This window comes from Gnatocerus cornutus, chromosome 8 (assembly GCF_029298725.1).
Source record: "Gnatocerus cornutus isolate USDA-ARS CGAHR chromosome 8, icGnaCorn1.1, whole genome shotgun sequence".
Classification (NCBI taxonomy): Eukaryota; Metazoa; Arthropoda; class Insecta; order Coleoptera; family Tenebrionidae; genus Gnatocerus; species Gnatocerus cornutus.
Window position 1 is genome coordinate 535152 of NC_142240.1, and position 22202 is coordinate 557353.

A 22202-nucleotide genomic window follows, 5' to 3' on the forward strand; every position below is an offset into this window, starting at 1 on the left:
ATCGACGTAGGGGCACCATCGATACAACAAATAAATGGCCCTTTTCAGGGCCACAATTATTTTCAAGAAACGAACGAAAGATTCGCTTAAAATAATGCATACATTCTTGAGATACTTATTTCATTCATAATTTTCCCGCCTCGTAACTCGATATTCCAAACAGTGTTTTACAAAGAATGATAAACTTAATATAATAATGTTGTTTCAAATAGTCTCAGTTAAAAGAACTGGGTGATAATTTGGCAACATTTCTATTACATTTCATGAAATGAAAAAGAAAAAAAGAAAAACAAAAGTTTATCGTTTTATGTAAGTACGAGTTTTGTGAATAAATCACATAACCTAACTTTTTTTTTTTTTTTTTTTTTTAATATTTATCTCAAGAAGTTGCATGCGCGAACGATAAATTTTTAATTCGTTGGAAAATAATTGTGGTTCTGAAAAGAACCGATTTTTTTTTTTTTTTTCTCCTTTTAACACCTTCGTAGATGAAGAATTTGTTAATTCCAGGTGGTCGAATCGTCATCGGATGAAATTTAAGCCCTCTCGCCACGAATGCGTCTCGCCAATTGGATGTCTTTCGGCATGATCGTGACACGTTTGGCGTGGATGGCGCACAAGTTGGTGTCTTCGAAGAGGCCGACGAGGTACGCCTCGCTGGCTTCTTGAAGTGCCATCACGGCCGAACTTTGGAAACGGAGATCGGTCTTGAAATCTTGGGCGATCTCTCGGACGAGACGTTGGAAAGGCAGCTTGCGGATCAAAAGTTCAGTGCTCTTTTGATAACGACGAATCTCACGAAGGGCGACCGTGCCGGGCCTGTAACGGTGAGGTTTCTTGACACCTCCTGTCGCGGGAGCGCTTTTTCTGGCCGCCTTCGTGGCCAACTGTTTCCTAGGTGCCTTGCCACCGGTGGATTTACGAGCCGTCTGTTTAGTTCTCGCCATCTTGGATGAATTGAAACTTATCAATTAACGTAGTAGCTTCGACTGACCTGACCGACCGACCGTACGTACGAACGTTCGAAAGTCAACTGAAAATTTGCGTCGCTCGAACGGCCGTTTTATAAACTCGATGAGTCATACGGCGACGCCATTGGTGGATTCGTTTTTAACGCGAGGTGGAGCTGCCGTAACTTATAAATAGTCTCCTAGAATGAAATTTTGACGGTAGTTCCATAACGAACTTGGTCGAAGCTACGTCGTTTTGTACGAAGAATTTCCTAATTTTATCAAGATGACCGGTCGTGGTAAAGGTGGCAAAGGATTGGGTAAAGGTGGCGCCAAACGTCATCGCAAAGTTTTCCGCGATAACATCCAAGGTATAACGAAACCGGCGATCAGAAGATTGGCTCGTCGTGGTGGTGTGAAACGTATTTCCGGTCTCATCTACGAAGAAACCAGAGGTGTGTTGAAGGTCTTCCTCGAGAACGTCATCCGTGACGCCGTAACTTACACCGAACACGCAAAACGTAAGACCGTCACCGCCATGGACGTCGTCTACGCCCTGAAACGTCAAGGTCGTACCCTTTACGGTTTCGGCGGTTAATTTTATCATTTTATGACGTGTATATCCGCACCCTCAGAGGAATAACAACAACCCCCCCCCCGCAGGCAAACAAAAAAAAAACGGTTCTTTTCAGAACCACAAAATAAATCAAGCGAATTAAATATGTTGCTCATATGTGTTTTGTCTTTAATTCGAAATAATAATAATAAAAAAAAAAAAAAACGTACGGAGTGATCATTTTAATTTGTGATCCAGGTGGCCTTGACAATTTTAACAGTTTTAGGTTAGAACCTGGAAAAAGCGAAAAACTTTGACAAGTAATAAATAAATCCTCTCATCAAATGACGATCGTTACATCCGGTCGGTCATTAAGACACTAAAATAGCTTGAGGTTTCAAAAAAGAATGTTTTTGCCATGATGAGTAAATTTGAGGTTATGTCAAATGTGGGGTAGAAGTTACTCTCAGACGTGACTTGAAACAAAATCTCATAGCCGCCTACGTCACAAAATAAAACGATTGATTGTATTAGGATGTTCGAGACGGAGAGCACGTATAGGCTACCATCGGTGTCTGTATGCATGCATGCGTTCTTAACAGTTTCATGTGGGAAATGTGCAAAAATTTACGACGAATCGGAATGTTTCTTGAATTAAATAATCAATAGATAGTTTTGTCGAGTTCGTGCTTTCGTCGGGCGTTGAAATTTTCTAAAAATTACGATAAAAAGTCGTAAAAATCATCTTTCTTGGTTGAACGCAATCGAAAATTTTCCGTTCAGTCTGCGCTCGTATAATGAATTAATTAATTAATCGATTTAACTTCTTAAAATGGATCTTTTTCGATAAATCAGTATGAATAAATTATTAGGTTTTCTTTCGATCAAAAAAAAAAAAAAAAGTAACAGAAATTCCGATATTTATGCGTTTGTTTTATTAAATCTAACGACGTTTGGCTAAGTGAAATCGAAAAGACTTTTTTGGTCTCATGAATTGTAAACGTCAAATTAACATTCAATTGACAGCTTCGGAAACACTAGATTTACAAGCGCCCTGGACGTTTACACACGCCGTGCTGTAAAAAAATTGCCCAAATCGTCTGCTCTTCACATGCGTTTATAAATTAAAATCACTTTACCCATAATGAAGATTGATCACCAAAGTGGAATCTACCTAAATTATTATCTCAATTAAGACAATATTTCTATTTTTTAAGTAATATTAAAACGTTTTTTATACAGCGCCATCTTGTGTACTTTTTGTGCACCAACTACAAAATTGACAGAATTGACAGATGATGAAATTTACAAATGTCAGATGTGACAGTTCCCATAAATTTTGAAAAATCCAATTATTTAAATTAAAATTTTACGGCCAAAAAGTTTAATACAACTCTTGTGCGTTAACCATTTTACAGAGCTCAATGATTAAAGCACTCCGGGGCTACGCCGTCGTGCTTCAAACTGATTTCGCGCTGTAAAATGTAAGTTACCACACGCGACTGTAAATAACTATTAACATGATTCTCATAGGTAGGTTGTTGTTTTTTTTTTTTTTGGCGAAAAAATCAATTCGTTCGAGTTGAATTTTTGGCCCTGAGAAGGGCCGATGTGAAGATGGTCTTTTATACAAGTTTTTGTTTTTCGTTTGAGAAGACGACGACGAACGAATTAAATTTAAGGCTTCTTTTCGGTCTTCTTTGGCAACAAAACCGCCTGGATGTTAGGCAAGACACCGCCTTGGGCGATGGTCACGCCGGAAAGGAGCTTGTTTAACTCCTCGTCGTTCCTTATGGCCAATTGAAGATGTCTCGGAATGATACGTGTTTTCTTGTTATCTCTGGCGGCGTTTCCTGCCAATTCGAGTACTTCAGCGGCGAGATATTCCATAACGGCTGCCAAATAAACGGGAGCACCTGCACCCACTCTTTCGGCGTAGTTTCCTTTACGCAGAAGACGATGAATTCTGCCGACGGGGAACTGAAGTCCGGCACGACTGGAACGAGACTTCGCCTTTCCCTTCACTTTACCGCCTTTTCCTCTTCCGGACATGTTGTTGTTTGTTGTATTACGTTAAACAGCCAAAACACCACACCTACTGCGACTGACGACACGAAGCGCACGGACAAACGTACTGCTTCAAATAAATGCCGAAAGCGTGGAAGGCTAGAAATTTATATGGTCGGTACAGCGCCATCTCGTTAAGGCAATGGTCGAACGACGAACTAAGGTGGAGCGTCTGTTTGACGCTCGCTCGTTATAAATAGAGGGATTTTAGGTGTGCGGCGTTCGTTATTCTCTGACGACCTGTCGTGCTGAGAACATCACTTGTGAATTCGCTCGAAGCCACAAATCTCCAAACCATCTTTCGAAATGGCCGCATCTGGTACCTGGGACCTCAACACCATGACGGTGGACACCTTGGATCGCTTGATGGAAGTGATCGCCATGCGTCGGGAATTTCTCGTCGCAATGGGTGCCCCGTCAACGTCTGAGCCCCAACCCAATTCGGCCCCCATCGACTCCGACCCGGAAATGGACGTGGAAGTCCGCGAAGAGGGTGAAGCCAAGAAGAAAGGAAAGAAGAGACAATCGAAGGAAGAACAAGAAGAAGGGTACGAAAACCCCAAAAGAACGTCGAAAAGATCGACTCCGAAAACCCCCAAACCCGTGGAGACGAAGAACATCTTCGAAAAACTCCGCAACGACGACCATCAAGACGAACCGGAAAACGAGAAGACCGAAGAAAAGGAAACAAAAGAGGACGAACCGCGCCGGAATAAGGTAGGTGATAATTCTGGACAAAATACTACACCGATCATTTTAAGAGACCGAACGAAGTGGACGAGAGTTTGCGCCGCTCTCAAAAGGAAGCACATAAACTGGACGAAGGCAACGTCAACGAGGGAAGGAATCAAAATCCAGCCGGAAACGGTACAGGATTACCGGGCAATGTACCGGTTCCTGAAGGAAGAAGGCCAGGAATTCCACACTCACCAACTCAGGGAAGAAAGGCGACTGAAGGTGGTGATCAAAGGAGTCCCGCAAGAAGTCACAGAGGAAGAAATCAAAGAAGAATTGCATCAAGAAGGATATCCGGCGGAAATGGTCCGTCGGATGAAAAATCGAGAAGGGAAACCACGACAGTGTGTCATCGTGGAGATTGGTAAGGATTACAAGTCGATATATAATAAAAGGAACATTTTAGGTCTGTGCGTCACCGTCGAGGCGCTGAGGGCGCGCACGGAGGCACTGCAGTGCCACCGGTGCCAATTGTTCGGGCACGTGCAGCGGAACTGCTTTGCAGAATACCGCTGCATGAAGTGCGCCGGCAATCACAGCACACACGAGTGCACGAAGCAAAGGACAACGGCCGCGAAGTGCGCCAACTGCGGGGGAGAGCACATCTCCGCCTGGAGAAGGTGTCCCGAGCGGCCAGGAATGGAGAAGTCAAGGGAACCGAAGAAGTGGGCCGAAATCCCGAAGAAGCCGCAACCAACACTCAAGGAAATTCAGCAGGAGGAAAGGAAGAAAAAAGAAGAGGGGAAACCACACTCCTCCAAAAAATCGGAATCAAAGTCCGCCCCAAAAACGGACACAGGTAAGTTAGCTGAAGAACTGTCATCTCTATTGATTCAATTTCAGGCTAAAAATCCAACGGATGAGGAAATCCTCCAATTCCACAAAACCATCGGTCGCATCATCAGGATGACCGCGAATTAAGAAGAACACTTTGAGTGGGAGTAAGAAAAAAAGAAAAAATGAAGAAACAACTGGCGGACGGTTTGAAAATCGCCGCCTGGAACGCAGATGGGATCAAGAATAAGAAGCAAGAGCTGGAGCTCTTCCTCAAGGAGAAGGAAATAGATGTGGCCCTCTTAAATGAGACCCATCTATCAGGTAAGGACAGTTTAAAATTTCAACATTTTTATTGTTTTAGAAAAGACAGAGAAAACAGACAAGGAGGGGGTGTGGCCATTCTCATCAGGAAGAACATCCAGCACCACCCACTCAACAACACAGCCGCCAATGAAAACGTGGAACAAACCGGAATCGTGGTCTCCACGAAGAGCGGTAAACTCGCGTTGTTCGCGGTTTACTCGCCGCCAGGAGCACCAATCGACGAAGAGGAACTCGACGAAATCTTCAAAAGGAGGGAACCGACGATCGCAATGGGCGACTTCAACGCCAAACACATCGTCTGGAACAGCAAAATCACCAACACGCAAGGAAGAAAACTTTTAAGGTACGTAGAAAATCGAACACTCACCGTTATTTCCACAGATGAGCCGACAAGATACCCGCCTGGAAACTGTGGACAGCCGGACATCCTGGACATCGGAATCATCAAGGACATCAACAAAAGGTTCAAGCTGGAAGTGGAAGACGAGCTCAGTTCCGATCACAACCCGATCGTGCTGACGCTGGACGGAAGCCGAAAGCGAGAACCAAGGATCATCGAGAAGGTCAACTGGAACAAGTACGAAGAAAACTTCACCATCGAAGAAATCGACATCAACAACGGAGAAGAACTAGAAGAAGCAACGAAGAAACTTGAAGGAGCCATTCAATCAGCGATGGAAAAATCCAAAACGAGTAAGATTCAATATGAAATACCAGAGAAAGTTCGCGACGAGATCAAAGAGATCGTCAAGAAAAAAAGAAAAGCTAAAAAAGTGTTTCAGAGAACCCTCGCACCACAGGACAAGAGCGAACTCAACAGATGGAACCACGAACTCAGCCGGATTCTCAGGGAAGAAGAAAACCGGAAGTGGGAAAGAAAAATGGAAGAACTTAACGAAGAAGATCATCCACCATGGAGAATGGCAAGAGCACTGAGGAAGAAAAGAGAAGAAATCCCCCCCCTCGAAACGGAAACCGGAACGGCGTACGAAGACAGGGAGAAGGCAGAAGTTTTCGCGGAGAAGATGGAAGAACAATTCACCAACAACCCCTCACAGGACAGGAACTTCGAGATGGAAACCGACCAGAACGTCCAGCATCACCTCCAGGTACCAGAAGGGTACAGGATGGATGAAGCAACCGAAGAAGAAATCGAAAGAATCATCAAGGACCTCAACCCGAAGAAAGCTCCGGGAAAGGACGGAATCACCAACACGGCAATCCAAAAATTGCCACAGGTAGGTAAACAAGCACTACTGAAAATAACCAATGCAATTTTAGGTCTCCGGAAGTTCCCGGAAGCATGGAAGGAAGCAAGAATCATCATGATCCACAAACCAGGAAAGATGAAGAAGGACCCCGCCAGCTACCGACCCATCAGTCTGCTCTCCAGTCTGAGCAAGGTAGCCGAACGAGTCATCCAAAGAAGAATTCTCGAAGTAATTGAAGAAAGAAAAATCATCCCGGAAGAACAACACGGATTCAGAAGAAGACACGGAACCATCCACCAAACAACAAGGATCACAGACTTCATCATCCAAGGATTCAACGTCTCAAAAGTGACAACAGGAGTCTTTTTGGACATCGAAAAGGCCTTCGACAGAGTCTGGCACCAAGGACTCGTCCGGAAACTTATCGATTTCCGGATCCCGTTGGCCTACGGTAAGTTAATCCACTCGTACCTTACTAATCGCTGTTTTCAGGTCAAAGTCAACGAAGAGGAATCCACCAAGAAGTGGAGCAAAGCAGGAGTCCCTCAGGGTTCTGTCCTAGGGCCGCTCCTGTATTTGCTCTACACCGCGGACGTTCCAACGACGGATGACACCGTCATCGCTACGTTCGCGGACGACACGGCCATCCTGGCCCAAGGAAGACACACCGCAGGACTCGCCAAGAAGATCAACACCCACCTGGAGGAAATCGAAAAATGGACAGAAAAATGGAAGATCAAAGTCAACGGGAAGAAGAGCAACGGAATCATCTTCACGAAGAGACCAAAGAAGCACAAACCAATAAGAAGCATCAAGTTCAGCGAAGAAGACATCCCATGGAAGACGGAAGTCAAGTACCTTGGAATCACCATGGACCAAAAACTTGACTTCCAGAAGCACATCAACGAAGCGGAAATCAAGGCGAAAAGGATCAACCAGGAACTCTACCCACTCCTCAACCGGAGGAGTAAGGTAAGTATTGAAAACAAAATACGTATTTACACTTCTGTTATTAGGCCCACCATGACGTACGGAGCACCAACCTGGAACCAAGCAGACGAAAGAAGAAAGAAGAAACTCCAAATCGTGCAGAACAGGACCCTGAGGAACGCCATCGACGCCCCATGGTTCATGACCAACGAACAAATTCACAACGACCTGAAGATTCCACCCATTGAAGATGTCATCCAGAAGATCGCCAGGAGGCACTTCGAGAAGGCAGCAGAACATGACAACCCAACAATTCGGAAGCAAACAGAGGAAACCACCACGAGAAGATTCAAGAGGCCAAGACTCGCAATGGAAGAAGAATAGAAGAAAGAAGAAGAAGAAGAAGAAAAGGTCCCACACTGGAAACACAAGACCCACCGAAGAAGAAAGAAGAAAAACCACCGAAACAATAGGCCACCGAAGAAAACAAGAAGAAAGAAGAAAACCACCGAAGAAAAGGATCCATGACTGTGGAAGAACACGAAGATCGTGAGACCACGAAAAAGTAACCACAGACCAAATGATGATGTGCGGCGTTTTAGATCGAGTATACTCGTCGTAACGTGCACGTCGTGTCTGTCTCGTTTTCTCTGTTTTTTTAAACGTTTTTATAACTCTACGACCAGAAAAAAAGTATATAATGCCACCCAAGACCAGCGGTAAGGCGGCCAAGAAGGCCGGAAAAGCTCAAAAGAACATCTCGAAGAGCGACAAGAAAAAGAAGCGCAGGAGGAAGGAGAGTTACGCCATCTACATTTACAAGGTGTTGAAGCAGGTCCATCCCGATACCGGTATCTCCAGCAAGGCTATGTCTATCATGAACAGTTTCGTGAACGACATCTTCGAACGTATAGCCGCCGAAGCGAGTCGTCTCGCTCATTACAACAAACGTTCGACCATAACCAGCAGGGAGATCCAGACGGCGGTGCGTCTTCTTTTGCCCGGTGAATTGGCGAAGCACGCCGTTTCTGAAGGAACCAAGGCCGTCACCAAATACACCAGTTCAAAGTAAAAATCCTCCTCGAGCAGCTTGGAAGTTGGTTGGAAAAACAACAACAAAAAAAAAAAAAAATCGGTTCTTTTCAGAACCACAAATTCAACTCGAACGAATTAAAAATTTTTGTCTTAATAAACTATAAGTTCCTCAGAGAGAATATAAACGACGATGGAAAAAAAAAAAATATATATATATTTAAAAAAAGTTTGACATCAGAAATGTTAATTAAAAAAGAAAAGAGGAGAGACAACGGCACGCGGTGTTCCCAAGCGGTCACCCATCCAAGTACTGACCGCGCCCGACGTTGCTTAACTTCGCTGATCAGACGAGAAGCGGTGCATTCAACGTGGTATGGCCGTTGCCTGGTAAAATTTTCCAATATGGTAGGTCGTCGTTGACGATTTTTTGTGATTGTTCTATCGTTTGAATGTGACAGTCTTCGATGGTACGCATTTCAGAAAATATACAAGATTTAAAAGAAGAAATTAAATTTTTTCTTTTTTGCGAGTGGCTTTTCTAGTATTTTTTTTTGCGACGAAATGACGAGAAAGAACTCGTCGTATCAGGCGTCAAATTGTTCGTTTGACGATGATCTGTACGAATCACTTGCGATTAACGTAATTTAAAATTTGATTTAAAATTGATTTTACTTACTTGCTTAGATGAAAACGGCACCCACTTGATGTAAACGCCGACACAGACCGTAGATAAATGAACCCCGAACGGGGTTAATTCATGAACTGACCGTAATAGTACGGTTGAAGGTTCGCCGCCGCCGCCGCTACCTGCTTTCTTTCTGCGAACTGATAACAGGGTCGGTTTCTTTGTCCGTTCATTCATCGAAATTCCCACCACTCTGGTCGGGCGAGGCGAGGTGTTGTTGTTTCATGATTTGTTTTCGATTCATTCTTTTTCTGACGTTCGATTCATAGTGATGTGTTGTCGAAAGTGTCGTCGTCGTCACGTTTAAACAAGAACGTTTAAGTGAGTACATATTTCATTTAAAAACGTTCGTCGTACGTCGTTTCTACTCGAAATGTCGACGATTGAGAGGGAATGTTTTGTGAATTTGTATGTTTTTCGTTTTTGTCAAGAACGAATGAAAATTTCGTTCGATTTCTGTCGACCGACGACCGACCGAAAATCCGCCGACATCGACGTAGTTTTGTTTGGAGTGTCGGTAAAATGCAAACAATGCAAGATTTTCGTATTTTTTTTGGTTTGTGGTGTTTGGGTATTTTTTCTTGGATAATAAAATGGTTTCTTCGAGAGAAATTGCTTCTTTCGAAATGAATTGCCGAGAAAAATTAAAAATCTCGTCCGTTCCCGTCGCTCGATGTTCGACGGTCGTCTGTCTGATTTTCTCTTTATTTTCGTTAAATTGACGAGAATTTCGCCGTCAAAACTGTTTTCGGTCAAGCTTCGATGATCGGATTTTGTCGTGTGAGGTCATTTTTGAGAAAAAAATGCCGATTTAGCGGAAAAAGTCGTTGAAAAAGTCCGTTCGTCGTATAAATTCGTTTCTCATGGTCGAGTCCGAAATTGACGTCGTTTTTTTTCCGACTTGTTCGTCAAGATCGTTTTCAAAAATCAACTCACACGAAAGGGGACGGTTTTATCTTCGTTCTTGAAAAAATTCGACCTCTTCGGACGTCATCTTCGACCTTTTGGGAATTTTTTTCCTACACTCTGCACGTTCGTCGGTCGTCGTTCCGATCCGTGCTGCGTCTCTTTGCGAGCCGATTTTCGATAACATCGCACGTACTTTTCGACCGTTTCGTTCGTGAAACTTGTAGAGGATGGTTCCAAGTTTGTCTGGTCGAAAGCGTAACTTTCCTGTTATTCGTGGAAAACGCGTAACGTCTACGTCGAACTTGGATGTCATCTCCTTGTTTCGGAAGGTCTTTGTTCGAGTCGACGTTCGATCGGTCCCCGTTCGCTTTTGGAGGTCGGCTGGTCGTCCGGGAAAACTTGAGGTAATCCAGGAGGCCATCGCCGACCGAATCGCTCACGTTCCCGCACCCGGAGGCGGTGATCTTCGCGTAAAGAGAACGATGCCATCACGCGAAAGCTGGATTCGAGTAGTAGTAAAATGTAGTTTATTCAGCAGTTGTACAGTCATGTGATACAAATTGACAAAAGATGTTAAAAACAAGCTGCTGAAAGCGCCGCTATAGGCTTGTGCCTCTTCAGCGCTGTGTACATGGTGATTGTGTTGGTACAAAAAAGAAAAAAATTAACATGTTTATCAGAGTACAAAAAAAAAAAAAAATTAATTGATTGATTGCGTGTATTTGGTGTCTTCGGTGACGTGTGAAGAAGAAGGTGCATCCTGAAGCGTCCACGGCCGACTTATCGACGTGATTCCCGCATTTGCGCAGAGTACATAGGAAAACCGTGGAAAACCTATGTCGGAATCGTCTCGCGGATGCAGCGAAGAAAGGTGAAATGAGGAAACTGAGTGAAGAATGGCTGTTTGTGGGTTCCGAGAAGCCGATGGTCGCGCTGTCCATTCTCCGCCACTTCCTGTTGCCAACCTTGGACGTCGAGACGACCTTGGGTGGCTTCGGGGATGGCGGCCGTTGTCCTGCGCGGCGTGGCAATCTCAACTGGAACAAAAAACAAACGGCAGAAAACAGAAAACAAGATTGTGTGTGTGTGTGTGTGTGTGTGGTTTTGTGTTTATGGAAACTGCAGAAAAAAGAAGAGAAAAGAGTATGAATTGGAGAAAGAAATAGGAAAGATGGGAAGTGCAGCTTCGAGGTTTTTGGTCGACTTGTTTTCCGTTGCGGCGATCGGGCGAGAAATTGAATTTGTGAGACGGGAGACTTGCGTCGTGGAACAGAGAGAGAGAGAGACTTGGCGCTGGATTGAGTGTTGGATTACACACGATCGGAATGCGGTTGTGGAATTACGCTGGCGGAGCAGCGGTGAAGGTTCGTTGTCCGAGGTGGACAGGGCCGGCTTAGGTTTGCTTTCAGCTGTTGTTGTTTCGGGGCGGTGGGAAATTTGCCCCGAAAATTTGTGGAGGGCGTAACGAAAGTGGAGTTTCGTCAATGATGTTAGTTAAACCTGGAGAAGATTCGAAAAAGAGCGAATGTGCCTGAATGAGGGCGCTGGGAAGATGGATTTTCTTCTGCCTTGGTTTGACTGGAAATCTCCTCTGGTCGCGACCTGTGGGAGCAAATGGAGTAAGCCAGTGTTCAAAAATCGTGTTCTTCGCCAATGCGCTGTTGCTCCGAAGGGAGCGTTGCACATACGACGCCTGGAGTTTGATGAGACGTTCCAGGATTGGTTGGGTCCGTGTGATCTCGGGCAACTGGGCTGAAGGGTACCTAGGACTTAGGCGGAAAATTTTTCTCAAGATTTTTCTTTCGCACGACGCGATGGACTCCAAACTGGATCGGTCAAGAGAGGCTAAAAGGGCTGATTTAAATTCGAAAAGAGGTCTGATGTACATCTTGTAAGTGTGGAGGAGGGTTGGGGGTGAACACCCCCTGAGTCCACCCCTTAACCTGGAAATTAAGCCAACTCTTTTTCTGACCTTGGAGATTGTGTTTTTGAGATCGGGAGAAGAAAGGGAGCCGTATCTGTGGAATTCCACACCCAAGTATCGAACACTGTCCTTTAGCGGAATTTCTTTGTTCCAGAGAGTGAGCTGGACGTTTCTTGGAAAGAATTTCTTCGCTCTCGTCTGCTTTCCATTTCTGAAAAGGACGGCTGATGACTTCTCTGGATTTGGTGAAATTCGCCATTTCGAGGCCCATTCCTGGATGGTGTCGAGGACGCTCTGGGCATCGTTTGCCGCTCTCAAAGAGGTGGTGTTTCCGGCCCAAAGTGCTGTGTCATCCGCGAATTGAAACGTTCTTATTGTTTCGTTGTTTACTGCCGGAAAATCGTGGCAGTAAATCAGGTAAAGAAGTGGCGAGATGACTGAACCTTGGGGAACTCCCGCTTCGATTTCGATCGGTTCCGAGAGTTCTTTTCCGACTTTGATTTTGACGGTCCTGTTCGTGAGGAATGAATCGATGAGGCCGGTGAATCTGTCCGAGAATTTGAGGGTCTTGAGTTTCTGAATTATCCCAGCGTGCCAAACTCGGTCAAATGCCTTCTCAATGTCTAAAAAGACACCAACAACACACTGTCCCGAGTTTAGGTACCTTGCGATGTCAGTCTGCAATGCTACGAGAGGATCGGTGGTGGATCGACTTGCCCGAAAACCAAATTGTGGGTCAGGCAGTATTCGATTCCGTTCACATCTGTCGCTGAGTCTTAGGGTAATAATTCTTTCGAATATTTTGCCTATCGAGCACAGGAGCGTGATGGGACGGTAAGAGTTGGGATCCTCTGTAGGCTTGCCAGGTTTCGAAATTGCTATGGCCAACCCGCTTTTCCAGTCCTTAGGAAAGTAGGAGGCGTCCAGACAATTGTTGAAAATCTGACATATTGCAGCAATGACTTCATTGGGAATTTTCTTCAGAGTGAGGTTGTTCACTTGATCCGGACCTGGAGCTTTTCGCGTCTTGAGGGCTGAGATTGTCGCCTTGATCTGACCTGGAGTGACCGGATCAAGCAGTTCGTCTTCTTCCTGGGCGTCTTCGCGGTCTTGTTGCGAGAGAAAGATGGTGGAACTGCGCAAGCGCTTCCTGAATTTTTCTCTGAAAGCTTCTGTTCTTTTGATGTGATTTTCATCGTGCCGTGGGTCTTCTGGAATTCGGAATGAATTCTTGAAGTGGTTGGCGAACGCTTCAGATTTTTCTTTGTCGGAAATCATGACGTCATTTCCGACCTTCAGGTGGTTGCGAGTTCTCGTTTTCTGGCCGGTCAAGACCTTGAACTTGTGCCAGAAACTGGCGCCGTTTCGGAAGTCGAGTTCTGAACACGCTTGAATCCATTGGTTTTCTCGGTGTTTGTTGATCATTAGCCGAATCTTGGCATTTAATCTGTTCCACTCGGTCTTGATGTTTGGATCTCGTGAAGCGACGAATTCTCTGTAGATTCTGCGCTTTTGTCGGATCAGTGAAACGATGTAGGGCGGGAGAGGCTTTTTCGTGGGATTAATTAATTTCTCGGGAGTCGAGTCGAGGACACATGATTGGATGTGTTGGGTGAGGTCAGCGACTTGTTTGTCGATGACGTCAGGATTGCGTGTTTCGAGAATTGAAGGCAGCCGCTCGATGCAGGTGGCTGAAAACTGGTTCCAATTTGTTCGCTTGAAATCTCGAATTTTAACCAGCGATGGAATTGCGGTCACGGGCCTACCTAAATTAATTTCGACGATGATCGGAACGTGATCAGATGTTATTGTTGTGCCGATGGTCGCTTCCTCGCTGCACCTGTGTGAGAATGAGTCATGCACAAGAATGTGATCGATGTTTGATGCCCCATTGTTGCTTAGAAAAGTCGGTTGACAATTTCTGATGCGACAAATGGAGAGACTCTGCGTTGCGTTGAGGAGGATGCGGCCGTTGGAATTTGTGTAGGTGTCGCCGAAATCTGCATGACGCGCATTGAAGTCACCTAGAATTATCGAATTTTCGATCGAAGCGACAAAGGTTAAAAAGTTAAGACTCAAGCGGGAACCTGGAGGAACGTAAATTGAAAAAACGGTTAAAACAAAATCGTCGATGTTCACTTGGGCTGCAACGCATTCAAGATTCTGAAAATTAATTGGCAGAGCGAATTGTTTAAAACCGTAGACGTTCTTGACGAGAAGAGCCACTCCTCGATGATTGGGACCTGCAGGTGTCACTGACGGACGGTGGATGGCATTGAAACCTCTGAAATTCGGAAGACTTGGAGATTTTGTCTCGGTCAAAGCGAGAATGGAAATTTTGTCAGTGACAATGAAATTTTCGACGGCTGCCTTTTTGCGGCGGATGCCGCAACAGTTAACGGTAGCGACCTTGACCTTTTCAGCCACACTTGTTCACTGAGACGTGGAGATTTGAACCGGAGAAGTTGAAGATTACTTCCCGGTTAAAGAAGAGTTTGGCGTGTCGCTTGATGTTTTCAGCGACCAGGACTCGACGTTCAGGGAATGAGTTCACCAGGGTGTAACTCAGCATCCTGACGAGGTTGTCGATGTGGGGGACTTCCTCGGGTTTTTTGGGAGGAGGAAGGGGGGTGTCCAGCGGGTTGATCCTCTGGACCGGGGCTCCGGGGACGACCGGAGTTTGCCTGGCTGGACACCGGAGTGAAAAGGCGAGATGTTGTCCGTTACAGTTAGCACAACGAGTTTCCTCGCTGGTGCAAGCTGAGAGACGGTGCGGACCTCCGCATTTGGGGCATTTCACCTGATTTTGTGGGCAGGTGTTTTGAGTGTGACCCACGCCTTGGCAGCGTGGGCACATTGCTGGAATTGGGGCGGGCACGTGGGAAGGTTCGCAACGGCGAACCTTGAAAAAGACCACCAACCCTTTTTTGAGGAGGGCGTCCAGAGAGGGTTGGTGACGAGTCACCAACCGGAAGAGACGTGTTGGGCGATTTGTCGCCCGGGACTTGATCCTCCAGGTCCTTTCGACCTGGAGCTCTGCCTCCGCGCAGGCCTCGAGAACGTCTCTCTCGTTGATGTCGAGGTCGACGTCTCGCATGACGCATGAGAAGGTCGGGTTGGTGGGTGGATTTCTTGGCCGGGCAGTTTTTTGTGCCTTTATGGCCGAAGAAATCCGACAGTCGGGGGTTCCAAACTGGTCCTGCAACATCTGAAGGTGTTGTTGTTGAGGAGCAATTGTTGTTGTGAAAGTGGCTTTTCCATCCCTGAAGACGTTTAGGGATGAAATTTTGATCGCCGACGCTTTGAGAGCGTTGGCCAGCGCCTTTGTCGAGCGGAAATTTGCCGGCAAGTTTTCGATGACAAACTTGTTTTGTGCGGCGGCTCGAGGTTGAGTTTGACGACCCGTCTGGGTGGTCTGGACTGGTGACGTCACTGCTGACGTCACTGGCGGGACTTGTTGCTGACGGCGGCTTCCTGACGAATTGGAAGCCGGTTTGTCGGCAACTTTTGTTTTTGATGATGAGGTGGTGCTTCCGGAAGTGGAAGCGAAAAGCGGGGGAAGAAGAGAAGTCTGGGCTTGGTTGGTGGAGGTTTGAGCTGCTTGTCTCAGGCTAATCAGTTGATTAACCTGCTCTCGAATCGAGAGTAGCTCCTCCAAGGAGGGGTCAATTGGGGGCAGAGGGGTAGCTGCTGGAGGAGGACTCACCGAATTCCTCTCCAGGGGCTGGGTGGTTGTGGGAACTTCGCTCTGGGCTAGCACTGAGGCGTAGCTTCGAGTCTGGCTTCCCTGACTGGTCCTCTGGGTCCTGGGGGCCGGGGTGGGGGGCGTCCTCGAGGTGGACGGGATGGGGTCCTCGAACTGGAGGTCGAGGAGGGAGAGCAGCTCGGACGGCTGCTGGGTTTTCGGACGCTTCGAGGTCCTGGGGATGAAGAGCTCCTCCGAAGAAGACGAGATCGGAGAGCAACTCCGTGTCTTCTTCTTCTTGTTCTTCTTTTTTTTCTTCTGGTTTTTCCCAGAAGAATGTTGTTGGGTTTGCGGGTTGCCTTTCAAGAACGACTCCCCCGCAACGGAAGCCGCTCTCGCCTTGGTGTTGCGCAATTCGCGCATCGCGTATTCTTCGCTCTCTCTGTGACGTCTGCACTGCACGACGTCTGAACTCAGAATGCTGCTGGATTCGAGGCCCACTGAATTTTCTAACTTGACGAGAAGGCTCTCGTTTAGTCCGCGGTCCGCGCGTTTTCGAACGCGCCAACACTTTGACTTTGGCGCCCAATTCGTTCTGTAAAGTTCATTCGTTCTTTCACGAAGAATAAGTACATACCTGCCCATAATAAAAAGAAAAAAAAACACGAAAATATGGCCGACGTAGAAAATCAAGCAGCTTCGACGGTCGCCGGTGCCACTTCCGGCTCCTCACCGGTGAAGAAAGAGAAAAAGCCCAAAAATCCGAGAAGCAAACCTTCTCATCCGCCCACTTCGGAGATGGTCACCAACGCCATCAAGGGTTTGAAGGAACGCGGCGGTTCTTCGTTGCAGGCGATCAAGAAATACGTCGCGGCCAACTACAAAGTCGACGCGGAAAAATTCGCGCCTTTCATCAAGAAGTACCTTAAGGGGGCCGTCGCTTCAGGTTCGTTGGTCCAAACCAAAGGAAAAGGAGCTTCCGGTTCGTTCAAGTTGGCTTCTGCCGTCACCGGTGCAGCTAAGGCTCCGTCCGCCACGAAAAAGAGGTCAACCGCTGCGACCGCGTCGTCATCGGCAAAATCCAAAAAGACGGGCGTTGCGAAACGTTCCGTCGCGTCAGCGCCGACGTCCGCCGAAAAAGGATCCGCCTCTAAGGCCGGTAAGAAGACCGCCCCCGCCGCTTCGGCGAAATCTAAGAAAACTGCCGCCGAAAAGAAGAGCGTCGCCGTATCGAAGGCGAGAAAGGCTGCGTCCGCTCCCGAAAAGAAAGCCAGCGCCGCCTCCAGATCGCCCGTCAAACAACCCAAGACCCCATCGAAAGCGAAGAAATCCAACAAGGCCGGTCCAACGAAGAAACCTAAAGCGCCAAAACCGAAAACGGCGAAAGCCGTCACCGCCAAAGCCAAAAAAACCGCTTCACCCAAGAGAAAGAAGTGAAAAGTCGACGACGATGATGATTTAATTTTTTCAACGGCGACGACGACGACGACGTCCTGGTGGTTTCGGGAACGTGCTCCGATCGTATATATCGACGTAGGGGCACCATCGATACAACAAATAAATGGCCCTTTTCAGGGCCACAATTATTTTCAAGAAACGAACGAAAGATTCGCTTAAAATAATGCATACATTCTTGAGATACTTATTTCATTCATAATTTTCCCGCCTCGTAACTCGATATTCCAAACAGTGTTTTACAAAGAATGATAAACTTAATATAATAATGTTGTTTCAAATAGTCTCAGTTAAAAGAAACTGGGTGATAATTTGGCAACATTTCTATTACATTTCATGAAATGAAAAAGAAAAAAAGAAAAACAAAAGTTTATCGTTTTATGTAAGTACGAGTTTTGTGAATAAATCACATAACCTAACTTTTTTTTTTTTTTTTTTTTAATATTTATCTCAAGAAGTTGCATGCGCGAACGATAAATTTTTAATTCGTTGGAAAATAATTGTGGTTCTGAAAAGAACCGATTTTTTTTTTTTTTTCTCCTTTTAACACCTTCGTAGATGAAGAATTTGTTAATTCCAGGTGGTCGAATCGTCATCGGATGAAATTTAAGCCCTCTCGCCACGAATGCGTCTCGCCAATTGGATGTCTTTCGGCATGATCGTGACACGTTTGGCGTGGATGGCGCACAAGTTGGTGTCTTCGAAGAGGCCGACGAGGTACGCCTCGCTGGCTTCTTGAAGTGCCATCACGGCCGAACTTTGGAAACGGAGATCGGTCTTGAAATCTTGGGCGATCTCTCGGACGAGACGTTGGAAAGGCAGCTTGCGGATCAAAAGTTCAGTGCTCTTTTGATAACGACGAATCTCACGAAGGGCGACCGTGCCGGGCCTGTAACTGTGAGGTTTCTTGACACCTCCTGTCGCGGGAGCGCTTTTTCTGGCCGCCTTCGTGGCCAACTGTTTCCTAGGTGCCTTGCCACCGGTGGATTTACGAGCCGTCTGTTTAGTTCTCGCCATCTTGGATGAATTGAAATTGAAACTTATCAATTAACGTAGTAGTAGTAGTAGCTTCGACAACTGACCTGACCGACCGACCGTACGTACGAACGTTCGAAAGTCAACTGAAAATTTGCGTCGCTCGAACGGCCGTTTTATAAACTCGATGAGTCATACGGCGACGCCATTGGTGGATTCGTTTTTAACGCGAGGTGGAGCTGCCGTAACTTATAAATAGTCTCCTAGAATGAAATTTTGACGGTAGTTCCATAACGAACTTGGTCGAAGCTACGTCGTTTTGTACGAAGAATTTCCTAATTTTATCAAGATGACCGGTCGTGGTAAAGGTGGCAAAGGATTGGGTAAAGGTGGCGCCAAACGTCATCGCAAAGTTCTCCGCGATAACATCCAAGGTATAACGAAACCGGCGATCAGAAGATTGGCTCGTCGTGGTGGTGTGAAACGTATTTCCGGTCTCATCTACGAAGAAACCAGAGGTGTGTTGAAGGTCTTCCTCGAGAACGTCATCCGTGACGCCGTAACTTACACCGAACACGCAAAACGTAAGACCGTCACCGCCATGGACGTCGTCTACGCCCTGAAACGTCAAGGTCGTACCCTTTACGGTTTCGGCGGTTAATTTTATCATTTTATGACGTGTATATCCGCACCCTCAGAGGAATAACAACAACCCCCCCCCCCCCCGCAGGCAAACAAAAAAAAAAACGGTTCTTTTCAGAACCACAAAATAAATCAAGCGAATTAAATATGTTGCTCATATGTGTTTTGTCTTTAATTGGAAATAATAATAATAAAAAAAAAAAAAAAAACGTACGGAGTGATCATTTTAATTTGTGATCCAGGTGGCCTTGACAATTTTGACAGTTTTAGGTTAGAACCTGGAAAAAGCGAAAAACTTTGACAAGTAATAAATAAATCCTCTCATCAAATGACGATCGTTACATCCAGTCGGTCATTAAGACACTAAAATAGCTTGAGGTTTCAAAAAAGAATGTTTTTGCCATGATGAGTAAATTTGAGGTTATGTCAAATGTGGGGTAGAAGTTACTCTCAGACGTGACTTGAAACAAAATCTCATAGCCGCCTACGTCACAAAATAAAACGATTGATTGTATTAGGATGTTCGAGACGGAGAGCACGTATAGGCAACCATCGGTGTCTGTATGCATGCATGCGTTCTTAACAGTTTCATGTGGGAAATGTGCAAAAATTTACGACGAATCGGAATGTTTCTTGAATTAAATAATCAATAGATAGTTTTGTCGAGTTCGTGCTTTCGTCGGGCGTTGAAATTTTCTAAAAATTACGATAAAAAGTCGTAAAAATCATCTTTCTTGGTTGAACGCAATCGAAAATTTTCCGTTCAGTCTGCGCTCGTATAATGAATTAATTAATTAATCGATTTAACTTCTTAAAATGGATCTTTTTCGATAAATCAGTATGAATAAATTATTAGGTTTTCTTTCGATCAAAAAAAAAAAAAAGTAACAGAAATTCCGATATTTATGCGTTTGTTTTATTAAATCTAACGACGTTTGGCTAAGTGAAATCGAAAAGACTTTTTTGGTCTCATGAATTGTAAACGTCAAATTAACATTCAATTGACAGCTTCGGAAACACTAGATTTACAAGCGCCCTGGACGTTTACACACGCCGTGCTGTAAAAAAATTGCCCAAATCGTCTGCTCTTCACATGCGTTTATAAATTAAAATCACTTTACCCATAATGAAGATTGATCACCAAAGTGGAATCTACCTAAATTATTATCTCAATTAAGACAATATTTCTATTTTTTAAGTAATATTAAAACGTTTTTTATACAGCGCCATCTTGTGTACTTTTTGTGCACCAACTACAAAATTGACAGAATTGACAGATGATGAAATTTACAAATGTCAGATGTGACAGTTCCCATAAATTTTGAAAAATCCAATTATTTAAATTAAAATTTTACGGCCAAAAAGTTTAATACAACTCTTGTGCGTTGACCATTTTACAGAGCTCAATGATTAAAGCACTCCGGGGCTACGCCGTCGTGCTTCAAACTGATTTCGCGCTGTAAAATGTAAGTTACCACACGCGACTGTAAATAACTATTAACATGATTCTCATAGGTAGGTTGTTGGTTTTTTTTTTTTTGGCGAAAAATTCAATTCGTTCGAGTTGAATTTTTGGCCCTGAGAAGGGCCGATGTGAAGATGGTCTTTTATACAAGTTTTTGTTTTTCGTTTGAGAAGACGACGACGAACGAATTAAATTTAAGGCTTCTTTTCGGTCTTCTTTGGCAACAAAACCGCCTGGATGTTAGGCAAGACACCGCCTTGGGCGATGGTCACGCCGGAAAGGAGCTTGTTTAACTCCTCGTCGTTCCTTATGGCCAATTGAAGATGTCTCGGAATGATACGTGTTTTCTTGTTATCTCTGGCGGCGTTTCCTGCCAATTCGAGTACTTCAGCGGCGAGATATTCCATAACGGCTGCCAAATAAACGGGAGCACCTGCACCCACTCTTTCGGCGTAGTTTCCTTTACGCAGAAGACGATGAATTCTGCCGACGGGGAACTGAAGACCGGCACGACTGGAACGAGACTTCGCCTTTCCCTTCACTTTACCGCCTTTTCCTCTTCCGGACATGTTGTTGTTTGTTGTATTACGTTAAACAGCCAAAACACCACACCTACTGCGACTGACGACACGAAGCGCACGGACAAACGTACTGCTTCAAATAAATGCCGAAAGCGTGGAAGGCTAGAAATTTATATGGTCGGTACAGCGCCATCTCGTTAAGGCAATGGTCGAACGACGAACTAAGGTGGAGCGTCTGTTTGACGCTCGCTCGTTATAAATAGAGGGATTTTAGGTGTGCGGCGTTATAACTTCGCGACCCGGCTCGGAGGACTCGAGCTCCAAATGGCCGTCACCACGGCGGCAATCAGCGAACTCACCAACACCGCTGCCGCCCCCACCCCCAGGACCATGAGGTCCTTCAGCCCGGCCTTTTCGGAGATGTCATTCTCCTCGAAGAGGTCGTTCCCCAGGTCCCCAACAAGGGACGCCCCGCTCGCCACCAGCAACAAGTTTGCTGCCCTGGCCGACCTCGAGGACGACGACGGCCAATCCATCCCCAAGAGGACCAGGGGTAAGAAATCGCCGGAGCCCGGCTTTAATTTCTTCCCCTTCCAGACCACCTCGGGGGCAAATCCCAAACCCCGCCCTGCGATCCGCCCCTCGACGAGCCAGGAAGGCAGCCGCCTCACGACGCCGAGGAACGCCTCCCCCATCCCGACGGAAGTCTTGAACCTGCGCCCCAGCGCCCCGAGCAGCCAAAAGCTGGCACCGCTCGACCGCCTCGTGCCAGAAAAGACGAAGAAATCCACGAAGACATCAAAGAAGTCCACCAAGGGCTCCAAGTCGTCGAAAAAGACGACAACTGCCCCCTCGTTCCGCGACGTCGCGGTAAGCAGGCCGACCCCTGCAGCCGCCCCCGACTCCGACATCGTCCCCTCCACTTCACGGGGAACCTCCACCTCCCAGACGAGCATCGCCATCATTGCGAACCAGCTCGTCAACGACGCCATGGAAGGCGTCGGCGAAGAGGGCGACAAGATCGGAGAAGAACGAAGATCCTCCTCCACCAGGTCGCAAGACCACCCCAACGGTGACGACGCCGAAGCGCCACCGAAGAAAACTCGAGTCCCACCCATCACAATGTTGGACTCGACGAAATTCCTCTCCGTCCAGAGGAAAGCGAGGACCGCCGGCATCGCGATCCACAAGGCTGCCGCCACCGCTGACGGCGGCATGAGGATCCAAACGGCTTCGTCGGAGGAATTCAGGGGTCTCACTCGACTCCTGGAACAAGAGAAGGTGGAGTACTTCACCTACTCGCTCCCCGAAGCCCGACCGGCAAGAGCCGTCATCAGAGGAATCCCAGTCGGGATC

The 22202-nt window shown here is 46.2% G+C and overlaps 1 protein-coding gene and 1 non-coding gene across 2 annotated transcripts; one reads left to right on the forward strand and one right to left on the reverse strand.

Moving 5' to 3' along the window:
• Positions 1-8851: 8851 nt before the first annotated feature.
• LOC148169291 (5S ribosomal RNA) lies at positions 8852-8970 on the reverse strand. The gene has a single exon (XR_015770667.1). It is a non-coding gene; the product is annotated as a 5S ribosomal RNA (ribosomal RNA).
• A 7490-nt stretch (positions 8971-16460) lies between these two features.
• On the forward strand, positions 16461-17225 carry LOC148169292 (uncharacterized). Its single transcript, XM_088043469.1, has one exon. The coding sequence runs from the start codon at positions 16461-16463 to the stop codon at positions 17223-17225; it is 765 nt and encodes a 254-aa protein (XP_087899595.1).
• Positions 17226-22202: the final 4977 nt, after the last annotated feature.

Excerpts from the sequence above, each read along its gene's own strand:
- LOC148169292 (XM_088043469.1), top strand. The coding sequence starts at position 16,461 with ATGGCCGACGTAGAAAATCAAGCAGCTTCGACGGTCGCCGGTGCCACT.